General features: G+C 44.4%; 1 protein-coding gene across 2 annotated transcripts in view; it reads left to right on the plus strand.

The window, feature by feature from the left end:
- Positions 1-269: 269 nt before the first annotated feature.
- The window catches only part of ULK1 (unc-51 like autophagy activating kinase 1), a 114,951-nt gene continuing 103,111 nt past the window's right edge, over positions 270-12,109 (plus strand). Inside the window, exons 1-3 of one of the 2 annotated variants that reach the window (XM_033136352.1) lie at positions 270-454; positions 1,858-1,950; positions 2,070-2,111. In XM_033136352.1, coding sequence (XP_032992243.1) covers positions 365-454; positions 1,858-1,950; positions 2,070-2,111 — 225 coding nt within the window. In that variant the 5' untranslated portion in view covers positions 270-364. The remainder of the gene's footprint in view (positions 455-1,857; positions 1,951-2,069; positions 2,112-12,109) is intronic. The other variant, XM_033136351.1, reaches the window with a different exon arrangement.

Consider the following 12,109-nt stretch of genomic DNA (forward strand, 5'->3'; position numbering starts at 1 on the left):
ACAATGACTAAATCCCGGCCTTTTTACAGAAAAAGACAGCCGATGGCCGAAGAAGAGGTGGGAGTCCAAAGCCAGAAATTTAACTGCCGAGAGCTGGACAGGAGAGAAGTTTTGCTTTTTCAAGTTTCTAGTTCCTCTTGATTGTCCTTGAAAAGAGAGGGCTTCGGTGTCTTTCAAAACTTTATAACTATTTTTATTGTGTGTGAGTAGGGTCCCAACACCCGCTTTAACAAAGAGGGTTTTGGGGGAGGCCTTCGACTCGCCTTCCCACCCCCCCACTTTTCAACTATATATATATATATTGTTGCTATTGCTACCAAGCTCCTTCTCGCCGTTCACACTTGAGGCCCAAACGTGGAAAGGCATGGAGACGGTTGGGAAATTTGAGTTCAGCAGGAAGGATTTGATCGGGCATGGAGCTTTCGCCGTCGTTTTCAAAGGGAGACACAAAGAGGTAAATGCAATGTTTATTCTAGTTTCCAAACTTTTTTTTTTTAGTGGCTCTGCTCATTTGTACTTGGGAGATAAGTAGCAGTTTAACACACACACACACTCTCCTTCTCCCCATCTCTGGGGTTTTGCATTAAAACTATTTTGTTCCTGTTCGTAATATGCCACACACACCTTCCCTACTGCTCTCTTAGGCAATATATCTACTTTTGGAAGAGCCTAAATAAACACACAGCTCAACTGGATCACTTCGCTTGCTAGTCCTGTGGGTCCAGGCAACACTCTGTTGTAACAAATAGGACTCTTGCCCATGCAAATTGGGTCAGGATGAGACCAGTTCTAAACTAGTCAACTCAGTAGACAGAGTCACTTGACTTCAAGGGATGCACTTCCAAGAAAACGAGCTTAGAAACTCCCAAGTTGTTGTTGTTGCTGCTGCTGCTGCTATTACTATAACAATTTTATCTATTGCTACTATGCTGCAAGTTAACTTTCGCAAGGGAGTCGATCAGCTTTAGGTTTGATGCAATTTATTCTCGACATGCCGAGAAGAAATCCGAGACTTTGGATAGGCAAAATGAAAAAAAGGCCTTATCTCGGTGGCTTGGCAACCCTGCCTATCTAAAGCGGCCACAAGCTAACAAACACATTGCAGTACTGGAGGAACTAAAAATACTCAGCTATGTGGCTCTGCAGCCTTGTATTTAAGGCACACTAGCCTGGTAGTCCATAGGCGACAGAGTACTGTACTGTAACTGCATTAAGGCTGGAATCCAAACAGGGTGACAGAGGAGGGAAGGCTCTTCCTCTGCAGACTGGTAACCTTGTGGGCTTTCTTTACCAGGCCATTGTGCAGCCTTGGTGAACTGAGGGGGTGAAAGTTCCTGGGAAGCTGGAATGACTTCTGTAGCATGGTTGCTGTCTGGTTTCCTTATCCCTAAAGATTAGCCCATGTCTCCAAAGTGTCCTTGGCATTGTTAAATATGTCTCCTACATCACTTAATGATTAAACGAAAGAAAAACACAGTCCACTGGTGGGGACTTTTTTTTTTTTGTCTCATCCGGTAAAGCTGGGGATAAACTTCTACAATCCATATATTTGTATTGCTTAAATTAAGAGGATAATGGCAGTGTAAAGAGCCATTTTAAATGAATATCTGTTCCCCCTCCTCCCGGTGCCTGATAAATGCAAATTCAATAAAGGGCAAGCCTGGACATGTGCTTTATATGGTTTGGGATAGTGAAGCAGGGTTTTCTGAACACCTCTCTCTTGTGGTTTGAAGTATTTGGAGTCATTAGAGAGACACACACATGTTTCTGAGCATGTGAAAATAAAATGCAGGCTTCCCCACCTCCAACTTAACATTCTGCATCTGTCTTATTTTTATTATTATTATTAACTTTCAGAAACCTGAAGTGGAGGTAGCAATAAAATGCATCAACAAGAAAAACTTGGCAAAATCCCAAACTCTCTTGGGAAAGGAAATCAAAATACTCAAGGTAAGGCGAAAGGAAGAAAGAAAGAAATGTTTTTTGCTGCTATTGACATTTTGATTTAAGGCGACTGTTTGCGATTTGATAAATGCTTATACCACCATCCTTTCTCTCTTTCCTTCTAGGAACTGAAGCATGAAAATATCGTTGCCTTGTACGACTTCCAGGTATCAGTTTACTTCTATCTTGGAAGGATTTTGGAGGGAGGGGGAGGGATTAAGGTGCGGTACTTTAAAAATTTGCTGAGAGCTGTGGATTGTTGGAGGTTTTGGGGAGTGACGGGAGAAAAGTCTGTACACTTTGTAAAAACTATATATAACCCGGTATGAGCAAGGGGGCACACAGGTTTAACTGCAGGGCAGGATTCCATCCGTGGGGAGGGCCGTTCATCTTCAAAATGCGGACTTTTGAAATGGAGTGTGTGTCCAGTAGATGTGTTTTACCTAAAGTCATCTCGTTAGGCTGGCTGTTTGCTTTTGCTCCCTTTGGCATGTCCTGATGCTCTCAAATTAGATCGTATTTTGAATGTACGGTGTATGCAGACCAAGGTTAGGAAGGCTTGGCAGAACCAAACTTTTGATCCATTTGGCCTTGTTGCTGTCAGATTGCGATGTTCTGTGCGAATACTCATATGCCCGATTCTTTTCTGTCTTTGGGGTTTAACGTTTCCTCTTGCGATAGCTCACTCGGCAAAATCTGTAGGCACATTTGTCCACTTTCCTGTTGAAATTAGCTAGCCCTCCTTCCCTGCCCCCCACCATGAAATCTCCCTTTGATTTTTCAGGCAGGTTTTTAAAATATCTATTAACATGTCAATGGCACCGCTAGGTTGTGGCAGATCAAAGTGTGTGCTCAGAATTAAATCCTGATTTGAACTGAATCACTGTGCCAATTTCCACCTTGGTGTCCTCTTGTTGTTTAGGTACGGACAGCCTTCAGTTGCTTTTATAGCCACCGGAGGAGGAGTTCCAGCTCTGAACCCTGGTTCTCCCTGTTGCTTATCTGAGCTTTGTTGCTGTCTGGTGTCATGTGGCCTCCAGGCCTCCTTGTTTGTTGACATTCCTCCTGCGCTCCGGGATTGGTTGAGTCAGGGCTTTGCATCATCAGTGCAACCAAATCCCTGCCCGTGTGTTTGGCGCAGGCTGTGTGCAATGCATTCTGGGGGACGTAGTCTCTAGTTCTCGGCTTCTGTTTCCTTTCGGTTCTGTGCTTCTCTGTTGCAAGGACTCTTTTTCCCCAGTGTACCTCTGCAGTCTCAAAAATAGGGGCTGGATGATGCTGGGGGTGGGGTTATCTCAGGTCAAATAATCAGGAAGCAAATAGGTTTTGCACAAAGCAGCATGTTTTCCCCCACCCCACCCCACCCCCAGTCTTTATTCTCTCTTCTCCCCTCCCTGCGCCCCAGTTGCCCTACGGAAATGCAGCAAGGCCTTTTCTCTTGCAGAACCAAAGGAGGAATATTCCGATTTTGTTCCCACGAAAACCTTGCAAAAGTCATCGGGTTAACACGCTTGCTTTGTTTTTGCTGGTGTGGCCAAACACCATGTGTGCATGCAAACCCCAGAGGCCAGTTCTTGTTTGTAAAAATCTGCACATGTAAGAGATAAATAGATAGATAGATAGATAGATAGATAGATAGATGTTTATTTACAGCCATAGGCCCATACAAATAAAACACATAGGTAACAAACTTATGCAAGGTAGGTACATCAGCCGATATAACATATCGCATACCACAGTCATCCCAAATTATATTAAAAATACAATAACAATAGATAAGAATAAATGTGTATTTACAATAAAATGGGATAACATAATACACCGTTACTAGTTATGCAGTAATCCTTTGCGTCGCTTTTGGGAGAGAACAGCAACCAGGTACTATGTCTCAGGACATTGGAGGGAAAAACATTAAACCTTGCTTTGATGAAGGCAAATAGCACATGAGCTTTCTGCTTAGTGTCGATGAAAGCTTGGGCAACCAGCTGCAGCCCAAAATTTTCACTTTGTAGTAAGACCCCAATTATTATTATTATTATTATTATTATTATTATTATTATTCCCATTTTGATAAATGAACCGATGTGGATTAGGCAGATGGGGTAGGTGGGAACATAGGAATGTGACTTATAGAAGGGTCCATCCAGCTCAGTATCGTCAACACTGACTGGCAGCAGCTTTCTAGGGTTTCAGGTGAAGTCTCTCCCAGCCCTACCTGGAGATGATGATGATGATGATGATAATAATAATAATAATAATAATAATAATATATTCCTTATACCCCACCCATCTGACTGTTGCCCCATCCATTCATGGCAGTTTCCAGAAACAGTACCTTGTGTGATGCATCAGTTTAGCTATTTGTGAGTTATCTACACCTGATGTGGGATGCTGCCAAAATCTGCCTCCAGGCGAGAACCTGACTAGTTCCTCAGTGCCTCCAGCATTTAATTTGAATCTTAATTGAGCCCCATTGGGTGGTGTTCAGTTAAATTTTAACTCAGGCCAGAACCATTGAATTTAATGAACTACTGTTAGTCATGTTTGTTGATTTCAGAAGGCCTACTCTGTGAGTAGAGCTATCATTGAATACAACCCAAAGCATCTTCCTGAGTTAATAAACATGTCTCTCTGGTAGGAACAGACATGTTGGTTCTTTCGCACCAACAGTTAATCCCTGCATGCAGAAAATGAGCACGCCAGGGATGGTTCCAGCCCAGCTTATTTTCCTCCCTGTCATGTTAGTTCTCTAGTTTCGGGGATATCCTATAGCTTAACTGGCATGAAAGAGCATTCCATCGTGCGAACTCTGGAGCGGCACAGCCAAGACACGTGCTTTCGTCGGCAGGAACTAAGCCCAAGTCTGTAGTTTTGGTTCAAGGGCCTTGGAGGTGGACAGCAGTTTCTGCATCTTACCCCACTGAGTCCTGCTTAGCTTGTAATCTTTCCACACCGACTATGTTGTTTTACTAGACGAGGTGGGGGGGGGTCATATTTCTCTGTGTGCATCTGTGTGCATGGATGTCAAATCACAAGACGCATGGATCTGCAACAGCAAGAGATTCTCAGTTTTCATTTTGGGGTGGGGGGCTGGGGCTTGGTGGCACTTGGGTTTTGATCCCTTGGGAGACGCTGTTTCAGAAGGCCTTTCGCGTAGCAGGTGTTGTTGTGTAATTCAAGACTCTGGTCTTAACACCACACCAGCTTAACGTGGTAACGAATATTACTTCAGAACGCAATAAGTATTCGTTTTGTTTGTTTCACAAGTTTTATATGCTGGTTGCAACGAAACCTCAAAGTTGGCTTGCAAAAAGAGCAGAGTGAGAAAATTATCAGTCAAAAATAAATTTAAATCCACCATTTTGTTTCAATTCAAAAAATAAAAATTTATAATCAACAGAAAGCTTAAAAGCCCAGACTAAAATGCATGTTGACACCCCACAGAGTCTGCAGAGTCGTGTCCGAACAAAAATGTTCTTAGCAGTTGCCGAAAAGAATACCGTGAAGGTGCCTGTCTGATTTCACTAGGCAGGGAGTTCCGAAGTGTAGGTGTGCTGTGTATCGTACTTTAAAGAGGGCAGTCCTTTATTTCAGGGGTGCAAAATCTCCCCCCCTTTTTTGGCCGAAGGGCCTTATTATGGACAAACTTACCGGGGCCAGAGGCAAAAAGTAGGTGAAAGGATGGATTCAGCTCTTGCTTCTGTACACCAGGCTGTACTTCAGTAATGGAAAAGCCAGAGGTCTCTTCATTCTACATCCAGGCAAGCAAAAGGCACTATCAGAATTCAAGTATATGTCCCAGCTAAGCCAGAGCACAGGAGGAGTGACCATGGGTAGGGTGGTCTTGGGAGCAGGTGAGGCCTTGGAAACCTGGAAAGGCCATGTTGGACCCTTGAGCGTGTGGTTCCCCATCTCTGCTCTATTTGCAGGGCTGCCTGGCCAACAAAGCCAGAAAGAGAAAGATTGGAGCCCATGAATTTTGCTTTCATATTTATGAACAGGGTTTTGAAGGGCCTTTTTGCTCTTTGTGACCTGTTTTGGTTGGGCGGGAGCTGCGGGACCTGCCTTTTATGTGTACAAATGCATTTATTTATCTATTTATTATTTTTTTAAAAAAAGCATTTATGAGTTGTGCTTATTGTAATTGGTTTCAGTGTTTCTGTTCGTGAGTTGCTCCGGGCCACTTTTTTTTAATGAGTAAAGCAAGCAATAAATTATTAAGAGTAATATTTTTGATATCGTGGTGAAACTTAACAAAGAAAATGCTATTTTTAACGTTTATATAGCACAATCAATGCACATGGCTCTGTACAGAATTAAAGTGAGAGGTACTACCTTGAAGGGTGCAGACTCCGAAAAATTAACAAGTGTTTGTATTTTACAATAATCCAGAACAGGATTAAGTGAGTTGTGTGTACACACCCACACCCACACCCACACCCACACCCACAGACAGACACACACCCACACCGCTTGAGCATGAAGCCCTGCTGGATCTCTTTCTGACTGAACCCCCCCCCCATGGCAGCATGTGAGCCCCCCCACAAACAACACAAAACCTGCATCAGTTGTGTTTTAGCATCTGAATGGGACCTTTCTGCTGTTGCTTCCTACCTGGGTAGGGTTGCCAGGTCTGCTTCCAAAAAATAGTGGAAAAGCGGGGGGGGGGGGGTTAAATTAGATTAAGTTATATATTTTCTTACAAACACTTTAACACGTATTAAAATACCATTTCATCATAAAGCTTTTGAATTAAATAATGTCCACTATTTTGTGAAAAAAAATTAGTGAACATAATGTGAAAAAGTGGACTGTCCACTCCAATAGTGGACACCTGGCAACCCTGTGTAACCTGGGACTTTCTAGAGCTGCTGCTGCTGGGGAGCTATCAAATGGCTTTAGTGCGTTGCCTCTTGGCCAAGACTGCCTTGCAGCCATTTCCCAGTGAGGACAAACCAGTTTGAGGGAATCCTAATTCCTTTCCTGCAGCCAGTTCTGCCAGGGTGCTAAATGTGTCACCGGGTCTCCCGGTCAGCATCTTAAAGCATCTGCCTGGGTGTGTCTATGTGACAAAACGTAAATCACTTTAATGGTTCTTGGCTTCCTTGTTGTTTGGAATTCCGGGAACTGTATCTCAGGAAGCTGGTGGAATTATCCCTTTCGATTTCTCCTATAGTTTCCTGTGATGTGGTCTTCTCTAGAGCGCCGCTTTTGGAATGCATAGGATTGCAATATAACTTAGGCAGTCGTGTCTGTTAATCTCAGTGGGCCTACTTGGCCTCACATTTCGTACAACCCTTGTGCTTTCATTGTTGTGATTTTTAAACATAAAGCTGCAGTCCCATGCACGTTGGACTTGAAAGTAAGTTGCATTATATTTGGTGAGGTTTGAATTGCAGCATTAAACCTTCCAGTAGCACCTTAGAGACCAAGTAAGTTTGTTCTTGGTATGAGCTTTCGAGTGCATGCACACTTCTGAAGTGTGCATGCACTCGAAAGCTCATACCAAGAACAAACTTACTTGGTCTCTAAGGTGCTACTGGAAGGATTTTTTTAAATTTTTATTTTGTTTCGACTATGGCAAACCAACATGGCTACCTGCCTGTAACTAGCATTAAACCTGTCTCTGATACACAGAGCTCTTACGGAGCAAATGATAAATAAACCTCAGTTATGCTGTGGTCTGCAGAGGTTCATCTTGTGGCAGTTTGAAGGGCCCTTTCTGTGGTGGCCCCTGTTCTGTGAACTGAGCTAGGCACCTGCCAGGGTGAGCTTCCACCAGCTGTTAAAAGCATATCTATGTAGCCTACTCAAGCTCTTTTTTTTATTAGAATGGGATTTATCATATTTGGGATTGTTTTGTTTTGAATTGTGTTATTGTACACGGCCTTGGTATTTTGAGAGGCAGTATATAAATTGGAGATGTTTTGAGTGCCCTCACATGACTGAAATTCTCGGGCTGGTTTGTTTGTGTGTTTGTGTCCGCTTATATGTGCATGGTAGCTGCAGCAGTGTCAACCCTGGTACTTAAATCGAAAGTGAACCAGTTGGAAACCGTAGGCCAGGGATGGACAATGTGTGTCGGGACAGATGTTGCCAGTCTGCAGCTCCTACGGTCCCTGACGGTTGGCCATACTGGGAGGAGCTGATGGGAGTTGGGAGTCCCACAACATCTGGAGGGCCTCAGGTTCCTCATCACTGCCACTGTGGCAGGATTTCACCTTCTACCTTTAATGGGAGGGCCTAGTAGATGCAGTGCCCCCAAATCTTTTTCTCCCACAGAGATGCCAGAATCAGCTGAATCAGAAAGCACACACTTCCTGTTTTGTTTTTTAAAGTGGCAAATGCATATTTGTTCAAATGCAAAAAGAGAACCCCTTGCAGGTCTTATTGTTTTGCTGTTGAAAGCTGTGGCATACACTTGGCTGTTAACTGGAGACCCTTTTAAGTACAGTTTGGTGCTACTCCCCGCTTCCAATCTTTTAAGATTGATTGTGGCCTAAACTCCCCCACCTGGAAAAGCAGATACGACCTTAAAATGCTTTGCCTTTTCTGAGGTGCTTTTTATGCTTTTTATCTGCGGCAGCAGATATAACACAGCTGCCATCCTGGAAGCTGCAAACATGGGTTCTTTGGGAGAGTTGATGCTGTTACCTGTGGTATAAGTAAAAAAAAAAAAAAAGGCTCCTTTTCCCTTATGGGGTATCCAAGAGCCCGTATAGAGTCCTTAAGTGGGTTCCCTATCGGTAGGAGAAAATAACAGAGGCCAACCAGAGAATATTGAGAAGCAAAGCAGCTAGTAAGCCTGATCTTTAATTAACTGTTACAACAGGGTCCTCGCTCACCACATGCAGGAGGGAGAAGGAACCCAGAACAATGGTGTGCAAGCCCTTATATAGACATTTTAAATTGCCCGCCCTGGAGTCACAGAAAAGGTGGTCTGCAATAGAAATCTGAGTGCGTTGTTTATCTCCTGGCAAGTTACCTGATTTCATAGAATCATAGAGTTGGAAGAGACCACAAGGGCCATCCAGTCCAACCCCCTGCCAAGCAGGAAACACCATCAAAGCATTCCTGACAGATGGCTGTCAAGCCTCCGCTTAAAGACCTCCAAAGAAGGAGACTCCATCACACTCCTTGGGAGCAAATTCCACTGCCGTACAGCTCTCACTGTCAGGAAGTTCTTCCTAATGTTTAGGTGGAATCTTCTTTCTTGTAGTTTGAATCCATTGCCCTGTGTCCGCTTCGTATGATTTATTTATTTTTTAAAACAAGCCAAGAACTGACATAATGCTAGATTAATTAGGTAATAGAACATCGGAAGGGACAATGCCCAATGTGCCATTCTGTTAAAATGTTGCTGTCCTGTGTGCCGCAAGAAGCTGCTTCCTCTTTCATTCCCGGGAACAGCAACAACAAAAGTTTTGTATGCGCTCTTCCACTGTCTTGTAGTTCCTCTCTGTCTTATGCAAGTCAGACTCAGGCCATTGGTCCATCTAGCGCTCATTAAGGATGGAGAAGCTATAGGCCTCTGTAGTCAGCCCAGCCGGAATGGCTGATGCCCAGGGATCCAACAGTTTCTGAATGGGTACACGTTGCCCAATCATGGCCTGCGTAGAAGCAGCTCATGCTATCAAGAGGTGGGAGTCTTTCCCAGCCCTATCTGGAGAAGCGAGGGTCGAAACCCAGCACTTTTCCCAGGCACGGGATGTGCCCCTCCCCATTCCACCTGGAAAATTGCAGAACCAGACCTGCAGCTTGACTTGTTGGTGGAGGGAGAAGGGGGGGGTCATGTGCTTTGCCCACTCCTGTTAACCCTGTGCTACCCAGATGTCCATATAGTCATACCTCTGGTTACGTTTGCTGTGGGTTGCGTTTTTGCGGGTTGCGAATGCGGCAAACCTGGAAATGTTTACTTCCGGTTTTCGCCGCACGCGCAGAAGTGTTCTGTGCCGGTCGCTCATGCGCAGAAGCACGACATCGCGCTTTCGCACATGTGCAATATTGCCACTCAGGTTGCAGACTTTTCGGGGTGCGAACGGCACCCCGGAACGGATCATGTCCGCAACCCGAGGTACCACTGTATTATGTGCAATAAATACAATTTAATAATTGGCAAGCTTTTATGCAGATGCATTCACCAGATGCCCTTAGATGACAAAGGCATTCTTAATCCAAACTTGTATTTGTTTAAGCGCAGGCTTGGTAGCCATAGGGAATAAGGAATTAGCATGTAGGTGAGTGTGCCCAGCGTAAAAAGCAGAGCGGGTTGTTGTTGAACGGACATGGCTTGCTATCAGGCTAGTAACTTTTGTGGGCTTATTTGCAAGGCTGCAATACTCTGAGCACAATCTCCGCGTGTTAATGGTTTGAGTGCTCTTTTGAAAGGATTTCTTAGAGGAGGGATGGAGAACCCTTGTCAGATGTTGCCAAACTACAATTCCCATCATCATCCCTGGTCAATGGCCATGCTGGTTGGGGCAGATGGGAGTTTGTTGTCCAACAGCATCTCGAGTGGCTCATGTTCCTACCTGAGAGGAGTGAATGACTTCATAGAAGGAAGCTATGTTTGAATTTCATGAGAGTTTACAAAATCTAAATAGTGTTGAAACCAGGATGGCATGAGCTAGCTGTCCGCTCACCACAAATGACAGCAACAACTTTACCGCTGCCAGAGATTGAAATAATCTTGAAACCAGAGAGCAATGCTATCGCAAGATTTCAAAGGAACTCTTCCCCTAATGACCTGCCTGCTCCTATTCTGTAAATTCTGTAACTTCCATGCGTACCTTGGTCCATTAACTTACAAGACCCTTTCTACAGTTTCTTGCTTTCTTTCCCATCGTTAAATATTCACCCCTCCCCCTTTTTGTCCTTGAAGACATTTGCAAAGTGGCTCTCTCTTGTCTTAAGTTGACCTTTCTCTTTCCTCACAGTTGCAGCTCTGTTTGTCAGCATTCCATGGCCATTAACTTCGGCAGCTTGAGGGCTTATCCACACTTACTCTGGTCTGCTGCTCTGCCCAGGGGAAAACTGCTCTTTAGTGCTCAATCGGAGCAAATGACAATTCTGGCTTTCTCCAGATTGACATTTGCTCCAGTTTAGAGCTTCAACAATGGGCTTTCCTTAGGAAAGATGCCAGGCAAGGGGAAAACCACTAGGGCAGGCATAGATAAACTCGGCCCTCCAGATGTTTTGGGACTGCAACTCCCATCATCCCTGACCCCTGGTCCTGTTAGCTAGGGATGATGGGAATTGTAGTCCCAAAACATCTGGAGGGCCGAGTTTGCCTATGCCTGCACTAGGGCCTCTGCTTTCTAGGCATGAGAGAGGCAGAGTGTGGATCAGCCCAGAGCATCCAAACAGTCCCTTGACATCAGAGGTTTTAAGCAAGTGACTCTATAATAGCGGGTTGCCAGGGTTAGAAACTCAGCTAACAGCTAAATGGCACCTTAAACCAAGGTTATGCTCACCACAACGGAATGTCTAGGCGTCTCTTCCCCCACTGAAAAGAATTAATAATAATAATAATAATATTATTATTATCTATACCACTTTACATTTTAAAGAACAATTCTCAAAGCTGTTTACAACACATTAAAACATCAAACAAGACAAGCCAGAATAAAATAAATCCTAGCTTCAAAAAAACATTTCAGATCCTTTTAAGCGGCATTTTACTGTCCTCAATCTCCCAGCCCTGCCTAGGGATGGCTGCAGATTGAATCTGGGACCTTCTGCATGAGAAGCAGGTGTTCTCCCACTGAGCTGCGGCATGTTAAAGTTGTGTTAAGGGTAGGCAGCCTAAGGCCTGTGGGCCGGATGCGGCCCAATCGCCTTCTAAATCCAGCCCGCGGATGGTCCGGGAATCAGCATGTTTTTACATGAGTAGAATGTGTGCTTTTATTTAAAAATGCATCTCTGGGTTATTTGTGGGGCATAGGAATTCGTTCATCCCCCCCCCCCCAAAAAAATATAGTCCAGCCCCTCACATGGTCTGGGGGAGAGTAGACCGGCCCACGGCTGAAAAAGGTTGCTGACCCCTGTTAATAAGGGGATGAGATACAAGAGCCAACCCACCTGTGTTTCATTTCCTATTACAGTGGTACCTCCGGTACGAACTTAATTCGTTCCGGAGGTCCGTTCTTAAGCCAAAACCGCTCAT

This window comes from Lacerta agilis, chromosome 17 (genome assembly GCF_009819535.1).
Source record: "Lacerta agilis isolate rLacAgi1 chromosome 17, rLacAgi1.pri, whole genome shotgun sequence".
NCBI classification, from domain to species: Eukaryota; Metazoa; Chordata; class Lepidosauria; order Squamata; family Lacertidae; genus Lacerta; species Lacerta agilis.